Source organism: Chiloscyllium plagiosum, chromosome 1 (assembly GCF_004010195.1).
Source record: "Chiloscyllium plagiosum isolate BGI_BamShark_2017 chromosome 1, ASM401019v2, whole genome shotgun sequence".
Classification (NCBI taxonomy): Eukaryota; Metazoa; Chordata; class Chondrichthyes; order Orectolobiformes; family Hemiscylliidae; genus Chiloscyllium; species Chiloscyllium plagiosum.
In genome coordinates, this window is record NC_057710.1 from 127,119,688 (window position 1) to 127,146,747 (window position 27,060).

General features: G+C 38.5%; 1 protein-coding gene across 2 annotated transcripts in view; it reads left to right on the top strand.

Moving 5' to 3' along the window:
* cnot6l (CCR4-NOT transcription complex, subunit 6-like) overlaps positions 1–26,837 on the top strand; it is a 93,461-nt gene extending 66,624 nt beyond the window's left edge. For both annotated transcript variants that reach the window (XM_043696480.1, XM_043696489.1), the window contains exons 8-12: positions 2,954–3,108; positions 7,998–8,146; positions 9,593–9,826; positions 10,234–10,436; positions 22,043–26,837. In XM_043696480.1, coding sequence (XP_043552415.1) covers positions 2,954–3,108; positions 7,998–8,146; positions 9,593–9,826; positions 10,234–10,436; positions 22,043–22,255 — 954 coding nt within the window. In that variant the 3' untranslated portion in view covers positions 22,256–26,837. The remainder of the gene's footprint in view (positions 1–2,953; positions 3,109–7,997; positions 8,147–9,592; positions 9,827–10,233; positions 10,437–22,042) is intronic.
* Positions 26,838–27,060: the final 223 nt, after the last annotated feature.

The window sequence follows — 27,060 nt, forward strand, 5'->3', positions numbered from 1 at the left end:
CAGGACATTGGTTAGGCCACTTGGAATATTGTGTGCAATTCTGGTCTCCTTCCTATCGGAAAGATGTTGTGAAACTTGAAATGGTTCAGAAAAGATTTACAAGGATGTTGCCAGGGTTGGAGGATTTGAGGTACAGGGACAGGCTGAACAGGCCGGGGCTGTTTTCCCTGGAGCGTCGGAGGCTGACGGGTGATCTTTATAGAGGTTTACAAAATTTGAGGAGCATAGATAGGATAAATAGGCAAAGTCTTTTCCCTGGGGTCGGGAGTCCAGAACTAGAGGGCATATGTTTGGGATGAGAGGGGAAAGATATAAAAGAGACCCAAGTGGCAACTTTTTCATGCAGAGGGTGGTACGTGTATGAAATGAGCTGCCAGAGGAAATGGAGGCGGCTGGTACAATTGCGAAATTTAAGAGGCATTTGGATGAATATGTGAATAGGAAGGGTTTGGAGGGATATGGGCCGGGTGCTGGCAGGTGGGACTAGATTGGGTTGGAATATCTGATCGGTGTGGACAGGTTGGACCGAAGGGTCTGTTTCCATGCTGTACATCTCTATGACTCGAATTAGGCCTCGAATTCTATAATATCTTTGTTCCTGCTTAGCGCACTTTTGTAAATATAACCAGGATGGGCGTTTTACTAAAATAGTACGAAGTATGAAAATGTTCAGTTCTGATTTGACCAATTAACCAGATTGGATTTGAATCGACATCTGTCACAAGAGTGTCTGTTGGTAGAGACTAGTTATGTAACTTAAAAGTAGAGATCAGCAGGATGATGGGTCCTAAACATTCATAATCCTTGTTAATTTGACTAAGTATTATTTTTAAGATGCTCAAGTAGGAGCTCAAGTGATTTGTTAGCCTCTCAATTTAGGATTGTCACATCTAGATTTCCGCCAGGACAGTATTGGCTTGTTATTTGTTGTTTGGTCAAATAAACAAATTAGGCAGAAGACCTGGAACATCCTGCTAAGTTAATCTTTCTGTCAAATGATAGTGTTACAACTCCAAGGTAGTTCATTAGAAAGTAAGCTCCAGAATGAAAATTTCAATAAAGCATGAAATTCCCCAATTCTACTTAACTGTCCAGTTCAGGTTAGAAGAATATGTACATATCACATTAACAAGGAAATAAAGATTTATTATAATCAAACTTTATTTGTTTTTAAGAAATGGCAGTAAAGAAATCTTAATTGCAAGGTTTGTGAAGGTTTGTAGCTCAGGTTGAGGTTTAGGGTGTCGGTTTGCTCGCTGAGCTGTAGGTTTGATATCCAGACATTTCAATACCTGGCTAGGTAACATCAGTGGCGACCTCCAAGTGAAGCAAAGCTGTTGTCTCCTGCTTTCTATTTGTGTTTGTCCTGGATGGGGTTCCTGGGGTTTGTGGTGAAGTCATTTCCTGTTCGTTTTCGGAGGGGTTGATAGTATCTCAATCTATCTATGTGTTTGTTTATGGCGTTGTGGTTGGAGTGCCAGGCCTCTAGGAATTCTCTGGCATGTCTTTAGTGTTGGTGGGTTTGTGTCCTACTAGGATTCCGAGAGGTCGGAACACATCTATCCTGGGACAGGCTAAGCAAAGACAATCCAGAGAATTCTTAGAGGCCTGGCACTCCAACCACAACGCCATAAACAAACACATAGATCTAGATACTATCTCTCAACCCCTCCGAAAACGAACAGGAAATGACGTCACCCCAAACCCCAGGAACCCCATCCAGGACAAACGTATAAATAGAAAGCAGGAGACAACAGCTTCGCTTCACTTGGAGGTCGCCACTGATGATGTTACCGAGTCAGGTAATGAAACTTCTGGATATCAAACCTACAGCTCAGCGAGCAAACTTACACCCTAGAAATCTTAATTGTTAACTATTAACTCAAACTGTACCCCATTTTAAAATTTCTGCACATAAATAAGCAGAACACACTGAGACAAGACGAGACAGAAGTATTATTGATGTCCTTTCTTCTAATTTTTGCTAATGGTACAAGGTTCTTGTCAGACTGATCTCAGTTTTTCACTGACCGGTTGAGGATATTCCCTTTTTCAGGGCCTTGAGGACCCCTCCCTACCCATTTTTACTTTCAAAATGGGAATTTGCAGAGAGCAATTTACAAGAAAGCAATGAGTAAGAACCACTACTAGGAGATTTTATGTTAAATCTCTATGTGTGGGACAGAAATTTAGGTGCTTCCTCTTTCCAGGCTAAAAAGCTTCTCCTGATCAGTCCACATGCAAAGCTGTAGCCATTTGACCAGGAACCAATCAAGGCATTGCTGCCAAAAGAGTAAACATAATCGTGATGAAGGATATTTGCTCTGACGAAGTAGAACCTGCATGGGTAGAGCTTAGAAATACCAACGAACAGCAAGCTATGGTGCGGGATGTTTATAAACACTTGAATATAGTACTAACACTGGTGAAGGTGCTAAATAGGAAATTGGAGAAACTAGCAATAAGTTTACAACAGTAATTATTATGGTTGATTTTAATCTGCATATGGAATGAGTAAATCAAATTAGTAGCAAGACCATAGCAGATGAGTTTCTGGAATACATTCAAGGTGGCTTTCTGAATCAGTGTTTGGACTACCTTGAGCACAGTCCATCCTAGAATCATATTATGTAATGGAAAAGGAATAATTGACAATCCAGTGGTGCATGGTTTCTTGAAGTGTGACCATAATAATGTGGTAGAATTCTTCATTTTTCAAAGTAAAGCATGATTTAGTTGATTCTGAGACATGGCACTAAATCTAAATAAAGGGTTGTAAGTAGAAAACTTTGTTTTGGATCCAAGTTTACAAGCCTTTTTTTTTGTGACATTTGTACTGAATGACAGGAACTACATTTGAAAATGATCACCTTTGCCTTCACATTTTTGCCCAATCCTGCTTTTTTGCGTTTTGATGGAAGTTCTAAATTTAAACTTCTGTTTTCTTTAATAGGAAGTAGAAACTGAGCAATATTTTAACCTTTTTTTGCCGGAGTTGAAGCAACGTGGATATGACGGGTTCTTCTGTCCAAAATCTCGTGCCAAATTGATGTCAGAGCAAGAAAGAAAGCATGTTGATGGATGTGCAATATTCTTCAAAACTGAGAAGTACGTGTAGACCAGTTAATGTACTGCTTATGTCCTGGTCATGCACCGTTGATTGTTGTTTTGAGTCTGTTAAATTTCTAATCCTTGTAAATTTTATTTGGACATTGATATAGGTTTATTAATTGCACTAATCATTTTTGTGTTTTGGCTTTCACTATCAACAAAACATAGCTACTTCAGAACTTGAAACTTCATGAATTTACAGTTCAGGCATAGAAAGTAATTTAAATACAAGAATGGATGAAAAGCTACAAAATTTGTGTTCATGTCAAAGATTTTGGTGTTTATCTAAAGTGCTGAAGAAATTGCTTTTTCTAACTATTTGATCCTCTGAACAAGAGTAGGCCACGTGGCTCTTCGAGCCTGCCCTACCATTCAGTAATATCACAGCTGATCTAATTTTAACCTAAACTCTACATTTCTGTGTACCCATGATTACCAGCATGGTAATCAAGAATCTTATCTGTCTCTGTGTTAAAAATAATTTTAAGATTCTACATCCACTGCCTTTTGAGATAGAAAATGGCAAAGGCCCTCGACCATCCTGAGAGGGCAAAGGTTTCCTCATCTCAATCTTAAACTGCGATCCCTATTTCTAGATTCTCCCACAAAAGGAAATGTCCTTTCCGTATCCACCCAGTCCAGTGTTCTCCAGATTCTTTTATGTTTCAATTAATTGACCTGACTCTTCGCAACTCCAAAGAATACAGGGCTAGTCTTTCCTCAAAGCAATCCACTCATTCCAGGTATTAGTCCAGTAAACCTTCTCCAAATTGCTTTCAAAACTTTAACATTGTTAAGTACAGTGACCAGTGATGCATACAGTACTGCTCATTCAGTCTCCCCAATGCTATGTATTACAGAAACATATCTTCCCTACCCTTGTGTTCAATTCTTTCACAATAAAACAACATATTATATTAGCTTTCCTAATTATTTGCTATAACTGCATGCTACCGTCTGTGATTCATGCACTGAGATGCCTAGATCTCTCTGCATCTCCGAGCAGTGCAACGACTCACTATTTAAATAAGTTTTTTTTTAGTTAAGATGGGCAATTTCACTTTATACACATCACACTGCATTTGTCAGATTTGTTGTCCACTCACTTAACTTATCTATACCCCTTCATAGGCTTCTGATGTCCTCTTCTCAACTCCCTTTGTTATCTACCTTTTTTGGTCATGAGCAGATTTAGCTACCATACTTCTGTCCTTTCATATAAATCACTTACATAAATTATGAAGTGTTGAGGTCGCAACACCAGACCCCTGTGCAGTGCCACCTGTGATATCCTGCCAACCTGAAAAAGATTGCTTTTCTCTGCTTTCTGTTGGTCACAGATCAATATGTTACCCCATACCATAAGCCTTTATTTTCTGCAATAATCTTTGATGTGGCATCTTATCAGATGCCTTCTGGCAATTTCATTATAGTACCTCACTGGTTTTCCTTTCATTTACAGCATAAATTATGCATTCAAAGAATACAATACATTAGTTAAACATGATTTCCCTTTTTATAAAACCATTTTGACTCTGCCTTGAACTTATCCAAGTGCATGGTTATAATAATTTTAATAGCTTCTGACAGTTTTACCTTTTTCATATCCTTTGCAAAAGCTTGTCAGGTGCTCATGTTTCACACATAGTAATTGTAATCTGCAATTTGAAGGAACTCTTAAATATTTGGAGATAGTGATAGTTATCCCCATAACCCAACATTTAGTATGGCTAATCCACCTAACTTGCATATCTTTGGACTGTGGGAGGAAATTGGAACATCTGGCACAAGCTCCTGCAGACATAGGGAGAATGCACAAAGTGACCCAAGGCTTGAATCAAGCCCAGGTCCCTTGAACCTTGCTCAAGAAACTAGGTTTCTGATTTCTCTCTAAATCCGAAAGGATCGGAACAATGCTTGGGATGCTTGAGTTTCATTTGCGGCAGAGCCGGAAAGGCCCTCAACAGGGGAACCTGGTGCGTGCGTAAAGTTAGATTTGAACATATTCCCATTCCTGTGAGCCTTATGCCCACTTTCAGTTACACTTTTTTTTGGATGCCTCAGAATGTAAATTAGCAAAAATCAAGCGCTGGCCTTATTTGAGTATGAAAATTGGAAATTTAGCTTAGTTATCCATCATTCTTATTCATTGAGCCATGAATATTCAGGAATCTGCTATCAGAAAACTTTTAGGTTCCTTGTGAGGCATCTTGACTCTTTCAAAAAAGTTAAGTATATTACAGGTCTCTTGAGTATAAAATTGTAGAACAGATCTAAAACGTGGCAATAAATCATGAGAAAATTGGCAAGCACAGCAAGAAATAAAAACAATCCTGTTGTTGTCGTTTGAAGCGAATTACTAGAAATCAGGATCCTTGATGTATGGATGGAATATTACTATGGCTACAGATTCAATGGGCTAATTAACCAAACTGTAACAAGTCAAAAATTTTTGTGTGTATGCATGGGTAACTCACTAATACTAAATGTTCTTGGCTTTTTTAAAATTAATTTTTAAAAATTGTCCAGATTGTCTCTGTCTCTGTCTCTGGGTACCAATATGGAGGAAATTCCAGCCTTGAATTTACTCCATCTATCTTACTGTTCATGTAAATTGAAATTATTTTCATGGACATCAAATTGCATTGTGAATCCATTCTCTACTGAATTTCAAAATTGAAGCTTTAGTAGTCTTAAAGTTTAGAAATGATTTATTTTTAGTTGACCTGTGCTGTCTGGTCCTATTTGTGTTTTTGTATGCTAGAATGTGTGTATTTATTCAGGGTGGATTTAGCTGCAAGTACAAGCTATAGGTGTTCTGCTAACCTGGCAGAGATGGAATGTGGAGTCCAAAGGAGGTCAAGGTCTTAAGAGATTTTAAAATTCACTAGAATTACCTGTAACTATGTATTTTAGTTAGGGTGTGAATTTTGCTGTCCAGTTGAGTATCTCTTGCCCTCGCATGTAGTGATGAGCTGTGCTCTTGAATCGTTGCAGTTTGTTTTGTATAGGTAAACCCATAGAGATGTTTCAGAGGGAGTTCCAGACCTTTGACCCAGTGACCGTGAAGGAATTGTGATCTATTTCCAAGTCAGGATAGCGTGTGGCTAGAAATGGAACTTGCAGGTGAATGGTGTTCCCATGTATCTGCTGGGATTTTCTGGATGTGAAAGGAGCTAACTACGAAGTCTTGATGAATTTCTGTGGTGAATCTTCTTGATGGGCTGTGCTCCTGCTGCTGTGTGTTAATGGTGGAAGGAATGAATGTTTGTACTACTGAAGCAGACTTCTTTGTCCTGGAGGGTGTTAAGTTTGAGGCGAGTGGGGAGTATTCCATAACACTCCTTGACTTGTATCTTTTGTAGGTAGTGGGCATCCTATTTGGGGAAGTCAGGAGGTGAAGGACTTGCTTAAGGGTTCCTAGCCTCTGTCCTGTAATGCAGTATTTGTCTGGCTAGTCCAGTTTAGTTTCTGGTTAATGGTAACCCCAGGATATTGGTTATGCTTCCACATGAGACAAAGTTTGAAAACCACTGAAACAATGAGTCTAAGCTTTAAGTTTTTCATATAAATTTATTTTTAATATTTAACCTTTTTTTATAATGTTAAGAAACACTATATAGGTATTCGGGTACCATTTATTTGAGAAGAAATACATATTTATATTTTGTGCAAAGGTCATGGATAGGAAGAAAATGGTTCTCCCATATTCTTAATCCATAACAACACTTTTTTTTCTGCTATTTACTTCACCATAATCTCTGGCCACCTGTAAGTTTTTCGCATGCTATAAACTACCTCTACTCTGGGTATTCCTATCAGGCCTTTGTAGAGGGGAAAGAGACAAGGTACATACTTAGTAAAGAAATGAGTGCAAACGTATCGGATGTTTACGTTTTACATGTAATTTCAATCTGCCACTTGAGGGCACTCCTTTAAATATTTACATAGGACTAGATCTTCCTGTTGGAAGAGAAACATTGGATAGTATTCTAAAAGATGCATATGGACCCCTCGACTCCTTACTCACTGACTCGTACAAGATACCCCAGGGTAACAATGCATTTGTCTGAATATTATCCAGGAAAGCTGGGAGAATTAAAATCTATTCTAACTCCTTCCTCGATCTTCACTGTAGCCCCTTCCCCAAAAAAAAATCCACCTACTCCCTCCCCTACTTTACGTGCCAACTTACTTTGTTCCATTCTTTTTCCGTGACATAGAAATAGATGGCATTTGTATATTTAAAAGATGTGGCTAGTTTCTCGTATACTTTATTTTGAACATGAGTAATACTGTCGGACAACATAGCGTGTTTTCGATAGTTATATTTCTCCCTGTCAGAACTTTCACTTTGGTTTCTGGTCCTTTAACTTTTATATAGTCAGAGTTGGTTTTGTTCCCATGTGGACTCTAAATGAGATGAGCCAAGAACGGTAGGCTCATTAGTGACAAATATATCTTATTATCTGTGAATCCTATCACTCTTTTGCCATGAGTTGGAATGAAGGATATAGTTGCAGATATAGTCACTACTTATTGTATCGCTGTCTGCTAAAGAATTGAGATCAAACAGGCAAGAATAATGTCTGCTATATTTAGTGCATTGACATTGAGTGATGGCATTTTGAAGAACAGTCGTTGTCTGCATGTGGGTGATGTTGAGACTGATTGATTGTTCATTTTTGGTTGATTTTGAGGTGGTGATGGTGAGTAGCCTTATTGAAGTCTTATCCTTGTGACTGTACGTTTACAATACTGCTTGAATTTGTGAAACCTGAAGTTCTGAATTTGCTGTGATTTGTTATAACCCTTTTCTATGTTGATTTTTAAAAGGTTTTCAGTCTTCTATTTCTTTCTTGATTTTTCTCCCCTTTCTCACTCAGATTTGCATTGGTGCAGAAACACACAGTGGAATTCAACCAGTTAGCAATGGCCAATTCGGAAGGCTCTGAAGCTATGTTAAATCGGGTGATGACAAAAGATAATATTGGGGTCGCAGTGCTTTTAGAGGTCCACAAGGATCTTTTTGGAGGTACTTGCTTTATACTCTTAACATTGCAATTGAAACCCAGATAATTGACTTATTTAGGTAAAACTAGTGTATGTGAAGATTTGACCAGCAACAGATCAGGGGATAATTTAGATGTTTGGTTGACGTTCTTAATGGGAAAAGTAAAATGCTTTTGCTATAATTAATAACTTTGATTTTATTATTGTTTTCCAACTTGCACAAGAGCTTTCATTTAAACTTGTGTATGCTTAATATAGAAAGCATTTCTTCTTTTCATCTCCTCCAATCCTTTCTCCATTTCCTTTTAAATAAAACAGTGGATTGTTGGCCTCTTAGTGCTACTTTCAGGAAATCTGTTAAGATGAAACAAAGTAACCTTATATGCTATTGCCTGATGGTGGTTAATGTTGTATTAACACTCATATGATCAATGTGCTCAAAGAATAATGTATGTGAAACAATTTTTGATTCTATTCATTTTTATTCTTTAATATTTTGCAAATGTTCAACACCTATATAACTTAAGTTGCATTTCAGGTACTTGAGAATGACTGACCCATTCCAAATAAATAAAAAGTAGGGTTATCCTAAGAATCCAGTCATTCACTTTTTCTTTTACCCTCAAAACACAAGTATATGGACATTTTTCAAAGTAATCAGTGTTTCTAAATCTTGTACTTGGGAAGAGGGGCAAATGCCATGGAGTGCTTTTGTCTTTGCAAATGTGCTTTTCATTCTTCATAATTCAGAAATCCTTTTATTAATGTATGCTGGACAAATTAGCCATGTCTTCTGTTAATAGATTATCCTAAAGGGAGCTAATCAGTTTGTAAAATGGACCATTTGTCATTACACTGCTGGGTAGGAACTTCTGATGCCAAGCTGGTGTCTGTGTGAACTGGAAGAGATTGTGCTCTGTCTGAGGTTGTTGGTTAAAAGAACTTTATAAGGAGATCTTTTGCATAATTTCCAGCCAATTTTACAAACATTATCTTTGGTCCTTTTTCTATGGTGACTTTGTTCAGGAGCTATCGGGGGTGATTCTAGATTCTAGAATCTCTAAATTCAAGCACGTAATCAAGACTACTGCTTCTGTATAGAACTTCTTTAGTATATGCTGTTAAAGATACCAAACTTCAGAATATTGAACTCGGGGCCCCAATTTGACTTCTCAGGTGTGTTGTTTTTAAAAAAAAAAATCAGTGCCTGTATTTTGAGTGTTGTTCTGGTGTTCAAACCAACATTGAACTCTCCGATCACAATTAAACAAATGATTAGATCATTTAATTAATTTCTGCATACAGTTTGACTATTGTCTTTACTGGCAAAAAAAGTTATCTTGAAAATCACTGCTGTATCGTAGCAAAGTGCTCTGGGTTTCCCTTTTCTTGTTAAAGATGCTATATCAGTGCAGATTTGCTTGTTCTTTAAGTAGTCTTGATGCCCTAAAAGTATCATCCATTTTAGGTGTGAAGACACTTCACGGTACAGAAAAGCAGCTCATTTTAGTGGCTAATGCACACATGCACTGGGACCCTGAGTATTCTGATGTGAAACTAATCCAAACCATGATGATTATCTCTGAACTCAAAACCATTCTAGAGAAGTCAGCTGCTTCTCTTAGGCCAAACTGCCCTTCTGCAGATCCGAACTGCATCCCATTGGTGCTCTGCGCAGATCTCAATTCACTGCCAGATTCCGGTAAGACCATCAAGGACGATTTACTATGACTCCTATCTTTGTTGTGCTAATGAATTTGGAAAGAAAATCTGTAAACTTTTTTTGGGGTTTTGAGTAAAGTCAACTCTTTGTTCCTCATAATTGAAATTCTTGCCCTTAAGTTCAGATCTGTTTTGTACATATGAGTAACGTTTTGTTAGAAAGAGTAGCTTTAGGACAAATAACACTAATCAAAATGGCATTGCAGGGAATAGATTCTGTTTTGTACAATATAATTAGATTCAACAATATTTTTATTATTTTATACAGCTGATATTAAATTGTGTATGTATACATAAGATCTAACATGGTTATTGCAAGCGAATTGTAAATTGAAATTACTAGTATGTTCAGTCTATCAACTGCATTTATCTCTGTTTGTTATGTAGGTGTTGTGGAATACTTAAGCACTGGGGGTGTTGCACAGAATCACAAAGACTTCAAGGAGCTGAGATACAATGAGTGTTTGATGAACTTCAGTTGTAACGGGAAGAATGGAACTTCTGATGGTAGAATTACTCATGATTTCCAACTCAAGAGTGCTTATGAAAACAACTTGATGCCTTACACAAATTACACTTTTGACTTTAAAGTAAGTAGTATGCTGCACTGCTTGTGGAATCCTTTTGTAGATAATGCTGATATTTTTCACAGTTAATTGTGAGGTATAAGGATTATATAACTGTTCTATTTTCATGCCTTTTCTGATGAGTGTTGAAGTGCTTAAACTTAAATTCTACGTTCACTAAGACAAACAGCACATGCGCTTTGGGAGAAAAATTGGCTCAAAAAGGTGTTTCTGAACAGTTTTATATCTAGCTTGTTTAACAATACAGGGAGGTGTGTTTTGTACTCATTAATTCACTGTTTCAGATCTCAATTTCTCTGTTTTTTAAGAACATTTATGGTCTGGAGCTGCCTTTTAATGGTCTTGTATGTCTCAATATTTTCACTTTAGGGCACACTAATCTCCTACGTAGAACTTTATCTGAAGTGTTCTGAAAATCCAAATACTACATATCCACTGGTCTGTTGTCTTCACCTGTTCTAACCACTATATCCTCAAAATAACTTAAGTAGATTTGCCAACCATAATTTCCCTTTCATTGTCTGTTTTGACTTGGAAAATACTGTAACTGCCCAGTTGTCCTTTGCAATATACTCTGGCATTTTCCTTCCTCCTGATAATAGTCTAAGCAGTCTGTAATTTCCTGTTTTCTCTCTCCATCCTTTTTATAATATGTTGCATTTGCCATCCTCAATCTATCAGGTGTTTTCCAGAATCTGAAGAGTTCTGGAAGCTGACAGCCAACATGAGCTATTTCCATTACCTCCTTTTAGTACCCAAAATTATCATGCTGAAAGATTCACCAAGTTTCAGTCCAATATTTTGTTTTTAACTAATATTAAGTTTTCTTCAATTCTTTTTTCCCAATTCTGACAAAGAGCCTTACTCCAGGCATTAAGTCAACAGTAAGCATGTTGGTGGAATGATTGCCATCCTTCTCTACTTTCCTATAAGTTCCTGTCTTTTGCTTATCCCAACATTATAATGGCTCAATTTGAAGAGGTTCATTGGTGAAAATGAAAGTTTTACTGTTAAATATGTGCCATATCAGAGATGTTGCATCAAATCTAAAATATTATTAGAATGCTGCTTTATGTTCATATGTTTGTGTTAACTGAGTTAACACAAAATCTTAACATGCTGACAACCCAGTTTTTAAAACCAAGTTTGAAATGTACTTCTTATTTTGCAATTTTTCTTATGCAGTGTCTTATCACATGGTACATATTCTTGCTTAAGTCACATAATTTTGTACTTTGTCACGTTCTGTCGTGTGGTTGAGGACTCATGCTGTGGTTTTACTTGAGATTGCTTGGCATCAAGCCAGGTCTATTGAAGCAGCTATTGGGTTTTCAACAAAACACACTTGGGAAGCACTGATGCTGTAACAATAAATATATCAATCACGAAATAAGAGGTTCACCAACGTGGACCTTGAGTGGTCACTCCTGCAAAATCCTTTGTGCTTGTAACTTTTATCCCAAAGTGTGTTCTTCCAGAAACTTCTCTGGCATTCAGCCAATGATTTGACCAAACCTGATCACCATGTTCAATCACAGCCAATGGAGTTCACTGGTAAACCACTCCCAAATGTTTATGCCAAGTCATAAACAGCCATATACCATGCTCCATATAAGGTAATAGTCATGCCAATATGTCTAGCAGACTGCTATGACACCTCCCTTATTTGATCAACAAAGGAAACTGCAAGTCACAGCTTACAGGACAAGTTCCAACAAGTCCTGGCTACAGTTTTCATTTCAGTAAGAGGTTAAGCTAGCTTGATCCAAATCCCCAGCTCATTTGATTGTAGCCCATAACCAATTTTGTAGCCACTTCTCTTGCTGGCCACCTGACCACATCTGTAATGTGATTGTCACTGCATGATCAATGGCTACAGTAACTTGGGAACAGGCACTAAAGCTGAAAATAATAACCCGGAATGACTCAGTAAACACTTTTTTTTTCCCCCTGTGTCAGAACACTTATGAATAATGTCGAGTGATTTGTTTCATCTGAATAGTTCAAGAAAGTAGCTTACCACTAGTTTCTCGAAGGCAGTTGGGGATGGGCAGTAAATGTTGGTGTGGTGCATGGTGTGTGGGCATTATGGACAATTTTTTGTTTTGTGAAATTGACATCATTGCCTTAAATGAGTCATGCCTGTTGGGACTTCAGACAACAGTTTAAGGAACAAGTTGGGGGATCCACTTGGAAAGGCAAGACTTTGACAGTAATCTGCATAATCATGAAGTTGGTATTGTTAACTAGATTAGGACTTTGCATTGCCACAGCTCTGTTGTAAAAATGAAAATCACACTTGTGACACTTGCACCAGTAGTAACCATAATCAGTTATAATGTTATCAGTAGCTATATCCTAAACTTTGACTCTCTTGAAGGTGTTAAGAAGTTCTCTTTTTTTGACTTTTTAAAGTCTCCACCACTATCCCAACAGAAGAATGGATCTTCATTCTGGGGGTCTTTAATGCCAGAGTGTACCACAATTGTGATGTCTGTCTGGCGTGGGCCTTTGGCGGGAAAAACTGGATGAGATAAGCCAACGCAAATAGCATTTTCTGGTTGACCGATGTGCTTAGTATGGCCTAATGGTAAGCTGCACCATCTTCTGATAGGAGGACAAATACAAAACCACATGGAGTCATTCTAGGTCGAAGCACATCACCACCTCTCTGATTAAGTCACTGTCTGCATGTAACATTTAAGTGTTGATTGATGTGGCCAGACAAATTGTTGAATTGATTGATCTACCAAGGCACTACAACCCATAAGGCCAAGAAGAAGGATAAATAATTTCCTGCAAGTGATTATGCTGAGTCTTTGATAACAAAGACCCCCAGCAGATCAAAAGAAGTGTACATAAGACCATAAGACATAGGAACGGAAGTAAGGCCATTCGGCCCATCGAGTCCACTCCGCCATTCAATCATGGCTGATGAGCATTTCAACTCCATTTACCCGCATTCTCCCCGTAGCCCTCAATTCCTTCTGACATCAAGAATTTATCAATTTCTGTCTTGAAGACATTTAGCGTCCCAGCCTCCACTGCACTCTGTGGCAATGAATTCCACAGGCCCACCACTCTCTAGCTGAAGAAATGTCTCTGCATTTCTGTTCTGAATTTACCCCCTCTAATTTTAAGGCTGTGTCCACGGGTCCTAGTCTCCTCGCCTAACGGAAACCATTTCCTAGCGTCCACCCTCTCCAAGCCATGTACAGATCAGTCGTCAGCACACTCTACTGCAATGAGACCTGGTCTGTGTATATCAGTGACACATCTAAGAGTATTGAGACATTTCATCAGTTGTGTCTCTGCCATCACTAACAGATTCAATGAAAGGAATGTTGAACAAGTGCTATTGTCCTGCTTGTAGCCAGCTTCACATTCCAGCATCATTCCTGCACAACCAACTGCAATGGACTGGGTAATGAGACGAGATAGCCAAAGAGCATTGTTTTCAGTGGATCCTGTATTCTCATTTGCAAATGGGAGAAAGTGAGGACTGCAGATGCTGGAGATCAGCGTCGAGAGTGTGTTGCTGGAAAAGCACAGCAGGTCAGGCAGCATCAGAAGCAGGAGAATCGACATTTTGGGCATAAACCCTTCATCAGGAACTTCTCACTCGCAAATGGCCAGCATTCATGGAAGATGAAAACTGCACCTCTGATTCACTGAAAACTCCTCCGCCTCCTTAAAGTATGGCAACATCAACATTAATGATGGGGAGGAGCTTGCTACCAATCATTCAAATTGGCATAACTTATTGATTTAAGCTGCATCATTCTTTGAATCCTTGTAAAAAGATTGGTAACTTTGTTATTTGTTAATTTGAGTTCTAACCTGGAGACAAAATGGATGTCTTTCCGTCTTGTGAAGGTCTGACTTATTTCTTCTTTGAAAGGTCAGTCATTTTGAACATTGAATCCAAAATAATATTTGCAAGAAGTCATGTAATCTCAGCTAAATGGCCAGCAATCTATCTTGGGAGATGTTTGCTGATTCAGTTTTGTGACTAGAGGTTTGGGGTTAGGGTCAGTGTTGGGGGGAGGGAAGGTTGGCAGCAGTAGAGAGAGAGAGGGGGATCAAGATGCAGGTTCCTACAGGGGAAGAAGCAAATACTAGCAGATGTGATGTTGTCAGTGGTCTCAAAGCAGTCAAAGCTGGGAAGAAATCCTGAGAACCCGAGTTGGTGAAAAGAAAGCTTAAGGAGCAGAAAACTGCAGAGGTGTGGAAACAAACATTCAAAAAGGCTGTGAAATGCAGGAGTTTTGGCAATCCCACGTTAAGAAATGGTGAATTGAATTAGCTTGTTTTAAGGAACTTCAATGCAAGATGCTTGTGTGGAGTTGTAGTGACTCTTCACTGATGTTTCAGTATCTGTAAGGGTATTGCTGGGATAAATCTTTCAAATGTTTTAAAGAAATAATTCCAGTAGTTCCTGTATGTGTTTATTATATAGAAGAAAGACTATCTTTGTTAAAGATACATTGGCAGCCTGTTGTGAATATGTTCAATGTCTGACCTTTTATAGTAAACAAAAGGAAATCAAAACTTGTCCATGAAGCCAGGTGATTACCATAGGGTGATAACAGTTCAAGCACCTTAATGATAAGCTAGGAAAGCAACTGAAAAGAAGGCAAATCTTACATTCTGGTTTCCATTAACTACTTAGGACGCCCTTCTTCATGCGCCCAAAGATCTGTTTGGTTTCATGAAGACCCTGGGTTGATGCCATCCTTGAAATAAGGATAATAACAGTGACATTTGAGGCAGACTAGCCTTTCATGGATTACTCTTTAACCATCACAAAAAGTGTATTTTCAAAATTTTTTTGGATCCCCTGACACTCCTGTTTTTTCTCTTTCTATTACCCCCACAATACCACCTAACTACGGTAGTGCTTATTTTTTCCCCAGCACCCATGTTGTGTGTGTGCAGATGTGAGACACAGTGAAAGACACAAGGTGAACAAATCTTTATTCAGTTTCCACCACCAGGAAGAAAAACGCCCATGTGGCCAGTGCCAAGCAGTGCCCTTCTTATCAAAGGGCAATGCTGTGTGATCAAAGCAAAAGTGTAAAATGTGAAGCTCGCCCATTCCCAGTGAACCTGATGTGCTGCAGGGTCATCATTTTGGATGCAAGGTAGCAATGTTAGGAATTTAGTCTCACTAGTAACATGAAATCATGTATGAGTTGGAGAAGAAAACAGCGTGAGTATAATATGGGGAAGGAGAGCAGAAAGGCTAAAATGGGAAAAACCAGGGTAACGGTGTAAGAAGATGTTTGCAATTTTTGAAGCAAGTTACTTGACCGCATTAAGTTATCTATAATTTTGCCTTATTTAACCAGTGCAGGAAAGTTCTAGACAGAATAGTACCACCTGTATTGTACTTAAAGCAATTTTGCCCAGGAGTCTTGATTTGTTATTTCAGGATCAATTGTTGTGGCCTCAGGGCTCACCATGGTAACAGCAACTGATTGCTTCCTGGGCAGGTGTCTACATCTTTGTGTGAGCCATGCAACAGAAACATTGCCCTACAAAGAGAAAACATTCTGTCTCTCCAAAAGGCAGGGGGAAAAAAAAATCACCTTTTGAGACAATGAAAGGGTGACTCCTGAACTTGTGAACAAAAGATTGACTATTGATGGTGTTCACAGCCTTTTGTTACTAGCAAAAAATCAGGAGTCAAAAGAAAATAACTCATCCACTGTGATTAGTCTTGCACTGGAAATGTACTCCTCTAACATTCTTTTCGTTCCCTACCCATAGTACCTGTCTTATCCTGTTACTTTGCATCTGTTCTTATGTTAATTGGATTTTTAAGAAAGGGGTAGAGTACATGTTATCGATTAGTAGCTAAATTTGTCTCCTTTTTCCCATTAGTCAAAAAAGTTTGATTTACAGTGAAGTTATTTTCCTGACGATGGAAAGTATCTGAAGTGCATATTCTCAACTTTAGACAATTAGGTAGAATTGAGCAATTTGGTGATTTAATCAAATTTTCACAATTATGATAATCCCAGGAATAGTGGGGCTTGATTTTTAGTGCACTTACCTGAGTGAATTTGACAACATTAAAAGTCACTACTTCTGGTGGTTAAGGCTAACGTTTCATTTAAATAATGAATAATTTAGATTTTACCAGGGATACAATGTGAAAAGGAATAGAGCCCAATTAGATTTAAAGATTGAAAGCATTTTTTTAAAACTAGAATGGTTTCTGAGATGATAGATTGAAGAAATGGGGACAGTTCTCCTTGGAGGTAAGAACACAAAGAAGAGATCTAGTAGAAGTTTACAGCGTCTTGACATATACAGGGAGAAATGATTTCACCTTGTAAAGTATCAAAAATCCGAGAGCACAGATTTGGAAAAACAAATGTGAGCTGAGAAGAAAACATTTACATACGAGCAGCTGGGATACAGAATACGCTGCTTGGAAATGTAGCCATTCAAGAGGACATTGAATCATTATTTGAATAGTAATGTATAATGTTATAGGGGAAAGACAGGAAATAATGATGGGGAAAGTGAGGACTGTACATACAGGAGATCAAAGTCAAAATGTGGCCCTGGAAAAACACAGGTCCAGGCAGCATCTGAGGAGTAGGAGAATCAACGTTTTGGGCATTAACCCTTCCTCACTGATGTGGGTGTTTGGAGGGGGTATTGAGACGTAAATAAGAAGGTGGGATTGAGGCTGAGGGAAGATAGCTCAGAAGGCAATAGGTAGATGGAGGTAGGGATGGTGGTGATAGGTCGGAGGGGAGGGTGGAGCAGTTAAGTAGGAAGGAAGATGGGCAGACAGCACCGCCCTCTTGAACTGTGCTGACTTGCAGGGGTGGGTCTGGGATGAGATGGGGGAAGGGTCAATGAGGAAACTCATGAAACCGACGTTGATGTTTGTGGTTGGAGGGTCCTAAGGCAGAAGAAGAGGTGTTCTTCCTCCAGGTGTTGGATGGTGTGGATTTGGCAGTGGAGGAGGCCCAGGACTTGCATGTCTTTGACGGAGTAGGACGGGAAGTTGAAGTGATTGTTTGATGCATATGTCCCAGAGGTGTTCCCTGAAACGTTCCACAAGTTGGCATCCTGCCTCCCCAACGTAGAGGAGACCATATAAAGAGCAACAGACACAGTGGGTGAGGTGTTTGGGCGTGCAGAAAATCTCAGCCAAATATGGAAGGATCCTTTTGGGGCTATAGATGGAGGCGAAGGAGGAGGTGTAGGCAGAAGGGAAGGTGGAGGGTGGATTGGTGGGGGTGTAAACTTAACAAGCGTGTCACATAGGGAGTGGTCTCTGCAGAATGCTAATAGGGGTGGGGAGGGAAATGTATATCTCTGGTGGTAGGGTCTGATTGGAGGTGGTGGAAATGGTGTTGGGTAAATTGTATCCTGAGATTAATGAAGTGGAAATTGAGGACTGGGGAGTGGTGGGGGGTTCAAAGACGGAGGTGTGGGAAATGGAGAAGACGTGCTGGAGGGCATTGTTGATCTCGTGGGAGGGGAAATTGTGGTATTTGAAATAGGAGGTCATCTGGGATGTCCTGGAGTGGAATTGCTCCTCCTGGGAGCAGGTACAGTGGAGGTGGAGGAATTAGGAATAACTGATAGTGTTATAGGAGTGGGGAATGGAGGAGGTCTAGTCCAGGTAGCTGTGGGATTTGGTGGTTTGAAGTAGATATCAGTGTTGAGTTGTTCGTGGGAGATTGAGACGGAGAGGGGAGGGAGGTGTCTGAGATGGTCAGATTGGAAGGTGCTCATGAAGTTAATGAACTGTTTAATCTCCTCGTGGAGGATGAGGTGGCTCTGATACAGTCATTAATGCAGTGGAGGAAAAGCTGAGTAATGGTGTCAGTGTAACTGTGGAAGCTGGACTGTTCCATGTACCTGACGAAGAGGCAGGCATAGCTGGGGCCCATGGCTATCCTTTTTGTCTGGAGGAAGTGGAAGGATTCGAAGGAGATGATGTTGTGGGCGAGGACCAGTTCCGTCAATTGCATGAGTGTATTGGTGGAGGGATACTGGTTGGGTCGGCGACAGATGTCTTTGCCGTGGTAAATGGATGTATACAGGGATTGGGTGTCCATGGTGAAGATAAAGCATTGGGGGCCGGAGAAACAAAACTTGTGGAGGGTATGGATGGTGTCCCAAATGTATATGGAGAGTTCATGGACCAAGGGGGACAGGACGGTGTCAGGGTACAAGGAGGTAGGAGCAGGCAGAGACAATGGGCCGACTGGGGCAATCGGGTTTGTGTATTTTGCGTACGAGGTAGAATCATGCGGTGCAAGGTTCCCGGACTGAGGTTGGAGGCTGTGGATGGGAGATCCCCTGAGGTGATGAGGTTGTGGATGGTCTGGGAGATAATGGTTTGGTGATGGGAGAAGAGATCATGGTCGAGGTGACAATAGAAGGAGGTGTCCATGAGCTGTTGCAAGTAATGATGCTCATTTGAAGAGCTAGTGCAGACACAGTGGGCTGAATGGCGTTCTACTGCGGTGTAGCACTTAGAGTGCTGTGCCATGCTCCACACATGGGAAGGATAATGAAACTTCGGGTGTACTTGCTGGGGTATATCTGCTTTGTATAAATGCAAATGATTTTGTAAGTAAGAACTGGAAGACACTGTCTCTGTCTCTCATGGGCACTTGCTGTACCTCCAAAGAAATGCCTAGTGACAAAGCAGTTTGAAACAACAATTGTTCACTGCTTAAGATCTACAAACTTTGCCACAGCAAAGCTAAACAATCAAAGCTGATTTTAGTAAAGTCCAAAGCTTTAAGAACTTTAACCAGCTACTGCCATGACCTTATCTGTATTGACACCTCCTTTCCCTAAGCTGTTTTTGAATGTGTTCAATATCCTTTTTTTTTATAGTGATGATTTGGAGTTCAGTACCCATGGGGATGGCTTCAACCGGGACCTTGGGTTCATGTCGCACTACATACATTGCACTATACACACAGACACACACTGCATGCAGTCCCTCTCATATGCTCACACATATACTCCCACACACACCCTCTCACAGACCTGTACTCCATAACGCTCACACTGACACATATACACGGTCTCTCACAAGTACTCATAACCTTCTCCACCCCCCCCCCCCCCCGCATGCACACGCACACTGTCGCACTCACAACCCTATATGCACACACAAGTTTGAGGGGTGAGTTTCAACTTGCAGAATTATATTTTACTTTGCTCAAAAATTGCATGAATCCATATAAGATTCTGTAAATCTGTTTTTTAGATCAGAATCAGTCTGACCATTTTGACACAGCCTCACGCTGGAAGCTAACACCTTCAATACATTATCTGGGCTGACATGACACCAATTGTTAAAAGTTCAACGCAGAATGTAACTTTTAAAAAAAGTTGTGCGATTTACATATGAAAGAACTGAAACCAACATGGTCATTCTAAAAGATGAGAGACTTAACAAACAATCCAGGTCTTTTTCAATATATAATTTCGGTTACATCACACTAAACGTTTACTATAAATTCTGTATCTTACAATCATATTCTCCACAACCACCTGATGAAGAAGCAGCATTCCGAAAGCTAGTGCTTCCAACTAAACCTGTTGTACTATAACCTGGTGTTGTGATTTTTAACTTTTTTTTTAAAATAAGTAGTTGAATTCTTTTCATTGAGGGAAAGCTTCTTCGTTTATATTTAGTTATCTAAAGTACTTTGAAGTTTTGATAGCTGTGTGTTTTAAATATAATTGCTGTGACTGACTGAAAGGGAAGTTTTAAAAAAAAAGTGAGGAGCTGATCCACTCCTCATCTTTTGTAACTCTTTTTTTAAAAAATTGAGCACCTTGTCTAAAGCTCTTGGCTAGTTCCCTGTATACTTTCAACCTGCTTGGTAAAACCCCAAAGCATGTGGAATACTGTCAGGATCCTGACCTGACGTAACTTTTAACTCCCTTCATATATCCTAGCCCACCTCCACTTGCCTGGGCACCACTGGTGATTTGGGCTTCTCGTGAGTGTCATATCATCTGGTAGCACTACCTTTCAATAACATTGGTCTCTGGCTGGCAGCCCTCAATGGGTGGGACTTCCATTCTGGGGTCTGTGTTTCAGGCAAAGTGGCAACTTTGTAATCTGTCTCTGCTTTGTCCTCAGGTCCATGCTCTTAAAATATAACCTTCAAGTAGCGTTATGATCCGAGCTGATGTCACTACTGGACAAATCTGGCTTCAGAGATCATAGACAATGGTGTTAAATTTATGAATCTGTAAATAAAATGAATGTGCGCAATGCTACTAATTTTTATTCTTGATAGCTTAATATCTGCTTCCTTGATTATTCGCACAATTGAGGATGAAATTTCTTCGCTTAAAATACCCCTTCGAGTTTCTAACCAAACATTTTTGGCCTTGAATTTTCAAACTAAAACCATTTAAACTCTGATAACTTACTTCCTAACTGTTCTGAATTAATTAATTTCTCCAAGTTGATGTGTATCTCATACTAGCATCGTCTTCTTCTGTGAACTGGGGGGGAAAAAAACTTTCCAATCTGTTGGTTTTCCCTAAGCAAAGAAGAAAATTTCTTCTAAACTGGGAAGCCATTTTAGTATTTTTTTTTTCCCTTTCCCATTCTCCCTCCGCCTCTGTCACACAGTATAAAACTCTCAATACAAACAAGCTCAAATTATCACTCAATGTGGTGCCAGTCACCTGCAATTTTGATTTATACTGGTTTATAATTATGACTCTAGAAAGACCTGAAGTTATTTTAACCTTTCCTATAAATGGACCACAACCCACTTGCTATTAGTTTGAGCTCCAAATTCTAAAATATATAAGAGCATTTGCACACCTTTCATCTCGAGAATAGCATGCAAATCCAGAAGCCATGTCAACTTGGGCTACTCTTGGATATGCACTAGTAGTTAGTTGGGAGTGAGATTTTCAACCTGCTCTCTTTTGTCTTCCTATTTCTTTGTGCGACCTTTCAGTTTTTGACTGCATTATGTAATACAATGGCAACCATTTTTTTACTGTGCTAACATAAACTCATTCAAGGTAATTGGGTACATGTTCACATTAGTAAGTGCTTTGCTGAAATAAAAATGTAAAAGGCTAGTAATATTCAGGTTTTATGAGGCGCATGCACAAGTAAAGTCTGAAGGAATGATCTGTGACCTCAAGAACCTTATTTCCTGGCTTTTTTCAAAAAGCCATGTTCTCAATGCTTCAGCTGTTACCTTTTATTTCATAATATTCTTGCTTAGGATGATGGAAACAACAGCCTACTTTTAGTAGGATCATTAACTGAAACATTAACTTTTTTTTTCTCTTCACAAATGCCCCCTGACCTGCTGAGCATTTCTAGCACTTTGTGTCTTAATTTCAGATTTCCAGAAGCATCGTTCTCAGTATTTCTTTCTGTGTGGACTTCTGAGGTCCATCCATGGCTGCGACTTCAAGAACCGGAAGTCACTGACGTGAAGTGTCAATGCGACAATCAGTGTGTAGACCCTCAGTGTGTGTGCTGCCATGAAACTTAGAGTGTGTTGGTTTCAAGTAGTATGTTCTTGTTTTGTTGATCTATTAATGTGGTATCCCTTTGTTTTGTTTCCCAGGGTGTTATCGACTACATTTTTTATTCCAAGACTCTGATGAACGTGTTGGGTGTTCTTGGCCCTTTGGATCCTCAGTGGCTTGTGGACAATTCTATCACTGGATGTCCACATCCTCATATCCCCTCTGACCACTTCTCACTGTTAATACAGCTTGAACTTCAGCTTTCCTTGCCACCATTGATGAATGGTGTACATTTACCCAGCAGGAGGTAGTGGATCCCTATCCTGGAAACGCTGCCTACTTTTATGGACATGTACAGTTGTAAAGTCAAAGTATGAAGGAGTGAAGTATGGCCTGTAAAACCTTTATTTGTTGTTTTTTTTAAACAAAAAATGTATGTATTCTGTATGTTTCAAGTATATTGTTTATTTCACAATTAACATTAAGGCTGGAACAAACAAAAACTTGAAAAGGTTTATTATTCAGACCTTTGGAGACACTGGAGATGACATTCCTTGCAACTGAATGCATTGTATTATAATACTGTGTGTCAAGTGTTTGGGTTTTACTGTTGGATTATGTACATAATCTGGCATTGCAGCAACGGAGTTACATGCTTTACAAGATGGTGCCATTTACTACTTCTCCAAAGACCAACAAACAGAACATCTTCAGATGTTTGTTCTGAGCTTTACTCCTGCCCTCTTTTATTTAGATCTGTTCATCAATCATGACTGAAATCATAGAGTCATTTCACAGATTTGTGTGAGAATTTTTGATGTATGCCTTTCTATTTGTTTATCCTTGATTTCCTTGCCTGTCTCAGTCATACGTTTTTTCATACTTCACTTTAGTTCTTTGGTGCTTCTCTTTTCAACTTTTGATGGCTGATCAACAGTTCGCCTTGCCTGTCTGGCTCCCTGTCACAATTAAGTGGAATCTTTCTTGGGCTGATCCGGAGTCAAGAGACAATTAAAACCAAAAGGTGGAGGTGATGGCCAGAAGACTGTGACTTGAGATGACATTAACCTGTTTTGCTCAGAATGAGATTCATAACTGGTTTCATGAAAGAGGATACCTGTTGCTTATTGATCTGAATAGAGAGAAAGAGAGAGGTAGACAGAGGGTTCAAATTTTCCAAACTGTTTGAGCGTGTATTACAGCTAATGAAAATGAACTGTCGAATTTTAAATTTATCCTATTGCTTTATAAAGCCCTTTTGTAAAAAGAAAAGAACTACCATTTTGATTGTTTGTCTTCCCAATTGAACTGGTAATAATTTGCTCCTTTTTGGGGAGAAGGAGGCTCGTGGACATAACTGCCAATGGCTGCTTTGTCATCAACCAGTCAAAGGTACAATTCAATGTTGGTCTACTGGGCAAGATCACATTTTCTACTCTACTATGAGTTAAATATGCAGTGAACAGTGATTGAGGTGTAGCATAAATAATTTAAGCATGAAGTCAGGTAAAGCACCGAAAAGATTACTGTACTAAATAAGCACCATCTGATGGTCGTTAATTCTCATGTTGTATACTCCAACAATCTACTGCACTTTATAAAGAAATTGGGTTTTCATTGATGCAGTATATAATTTATAAGTCTAATGAACCCTCTCAACTATATCCTAAACCCATTTAAAAAAATTACTGCATTTTAAGAACCCACTTTGAAAGTTTTTTGAAATCTGCCAGACAGCATATCTTCTGATGTGTAAAATCTTTTTTTTTAAGTTTAATATATAATGCTAATATTACATCAAATAAAGTTCATAAGTCGACAAGGTCTAGTTTTAGAATTTACCAATAACCACCTTTTGATATCTGACTGGATTCTTGACTTCAAGATTGTTTGTTTATTTGAAATCTGAAGCTTTAAATCAGCACTTTAATTCTGCAACCTCACAACCTTTAAGGACATGAAGTGTGGAGCAATGAGAATGAAAGAAACTGGAGGCACCAACTAAATTTCAAACTTTTGTTTTGAAATCACTTCAGGTGTAAAAATTTGAACTTTTTTAGACACTTTTTAAATTCCAAGATTTCATGTCCTTAAAAATATTTGAAGTCCTTGCTTGTTAAAACACTTCCTTCATGCATTTCTTTTAATAACTACAAGCAATATTAACTTACCATACTTCACTCCCAATATTTTGTCAGATCAGTTTGTATAAAATGGAATTTAAAATTTACCTATAATGGTTGTATATGAACTACAAAGGAGCCCAATAACTGGATTTTTCGCTTTGTTTTTTATAATTGAAGAGGAAAACCGTTTTTGGGAAAGCTTACTGTTAATAGCTGCAAATTTTGTCTGCTTTCAATATAAAAAGGATCGAGACACTGTTGCAAGAGGATGTTCATCAGGTTTTCTTTGCTTCTGTATGCATTTTTCCAGAGTTTCAACAACTGTGTACTTTAAAAATAGCTAAGTGAGGGAAAGAACATTTTAAGAAAAAAAAATGAAATGGAGATGATCGTACGTTTGTTGTGTGTGTTTATCTTAATTGTTCAGGCAAAAAAAATAAAGAAAGCACAGTCAGATTCATGTACGTTTCTGTTATGTTTTGTCCCTCGTTTCATAACAACGTGCCTCATTCAATTTGCTCAAGCAGCTGCACTGCCCAAGCAAGCAGAGAAAACCTGACAGGCCTTCTCCAGGCAACTTTTAAAATTCTATACAATAAATCTGTTAAGATTTGTGAGATTTTATGTAAGAAAAATCACAAAAAACAACTTAAAAACAGTTTTGTACAAGCTCTGTAATGTGTTAACTTTGGTGTAAGGAGTGTGGGACATTGGAAACTGCGTCATAAGTCAGATATGGCACAATGATTTCTGAGACAAGCTTTATTTCTGTCTCATTCCCAGCACGGCTTGTCTTTTGTTTTTTTTTGTGTAATGCAGGAGTGTACTACCTTTAGCGACAAAGCCTGCAAATGCGTAAAGGTTTTTGTCACTTCTTGGGTATTGTGCATTTTGATGTGGAGAGATTCTTTTTCTTGTTCAGTACCCTTCACTCCCTTATCAAATGTACTTAATAGCTCTCAATGGATTGAAAAGCTACTGAATTCCAGTCTTTCAAGGTTTCATATCACTCAGTACATATTTGATAATGTCATTTAAAATGAAGTACGGGTCTCATGACTTAAGACAGTCACAAAAACAGGTTTTTGTAATAGTAATTATATATTTCTATGAATTGTATATGGCAGCCTGATAATCACTAAGCTGCAGATAACCAAAAAAAAAGTGCTTATTTAAAACCATAAAGCACTATCAAAATACACCATGATATTGGCCTTTAACACATGTACTTTTACAGTTCAATAAAGAAGCGCTACAGAATTGACCTAATTAAGTGGTGGGCTTTCCAGCCACACACTCTTGGCAATTTATAAGTAACTGCTGGCATTTTTAAATTGGATCAGACTTTGAGAATTGGTGACAAGTTGCACTTTTGATTAGATCTAGAGAAACCTGATTAGTTAATACCTAAATGAACCAGTAAAATGTTTGTGATTTTTTTTGGTGGATTGGAACCGCCTCCTCACTAACCACCCACACATGCGCGTGCAGACGCACACCCCTACAAAAATGGTATTGGACCAAGAATAAATTCTGATGGTAGATGACAAATTGGTTCAGAGTGTTTGCATGTTGTATATCAGTAGCAGAAGATTTGAGGTGGTGTTGAAATAATTCTAGCTAACGAAATTCTATCTTGCAGACAGCGAGAAAGCATGCTTATTAACGTTTTTATTACACTGCATTTGGGCTCTAATTTGGAAAGTGGAAATAGATTTAAAAACAAAAGATTTTGGACATTAAATTCCAATAAAGTTTTTTTAAAAAAAAAATACTTTTGGGTATAGTTATTGGGAAGGGACAGTGAGATTTTAGAGTGTTGTGTAGTTAAATGTTAGTTAAATTACTGGGGGATTTTTAGATGTTGCGTTATTTATGTGCAACACCAAAAAACAAATGAGTGATATGATTCTTTTTGAGACATATGGTGCTTCTGTCTGCAAAACTTTGCCTGTATTGTATTAAAGGATTATAGTTTGTAAATGTGGTAGCAATGATTTAGTTTTTTTTAAAAACGTGAATCAGACATTTTCAGCATTTGACCACCTTTATTTTTTTAACATCCTTTTTAAAAAAAATATATATATAGTTTTTGCTATTAGAAATTTATCATGGTGGTTAATAGGAAATGAAAGTGGACTGTGTTGCATCACCAGTGTCTGTATAGAACCATTGGTCACTGGATAATGTTTATTTCCCTGAAGTCTGAGCAGTTGGATGTTATTTTTCTTTCTTTCTTTCCAACACCCAACAATCTTTTTTATTATTTCTATAGATTATTTCTTCCTGAACACTCTGCAAAGGGTAAAAGTGTAAGGGTTTAGTAAAAGTAAATTGCCTCTTACTGATGTGATGGGTGCTATTTTACTTGAACTAAATAAGCATGAAGAAGTTTTTGAATTTTCACCAGCTATTCTTTATTAAAATCAGTCCAAAAGTGAAAGTGCTTAATTTACAGAAGTATTTTTGCATTATCCAATCTGCTTTAGATTTATGTTTTGTCTCCAGTTATTTAACTACAATGGAAATATACCAACTAAGCCAGTAGCTGTACTCTCTATCTATCTCTGAACTTGTGACAGCTCAGCAGAGATGCTTCACTTGTACTACTATGTGAAAGATTTAAAAAGATGAGTATTTTTCCATATGGAGTTTGGGTACTGCTCTCAATGTATGGGGCTAAATTATGTCTGCTTGTTCCCTTGCACCTGTGTAGTTTCTTTTTTTCTTTCCTTTGACTAGGCAATAAATGGTCATTTGAAAATTATTCTTTGGTGTTTAATGAGTCAAACCTACAAGGGAAGTGAACACCATCGAGGTTTCTGTCTGCCTCCTCTCTTAAAATTAATGAGTTAATTTGATTTCCACACTTTTTGGGGGTAATGTAGTATAATTAATTTATCGGGTGAGTAATCCAGAGACCTGGACCAGTGATCTAGAAACGCAAGTTCAGATCTCTCCTTGACAGCTGTAGAATTTATATTCATGTA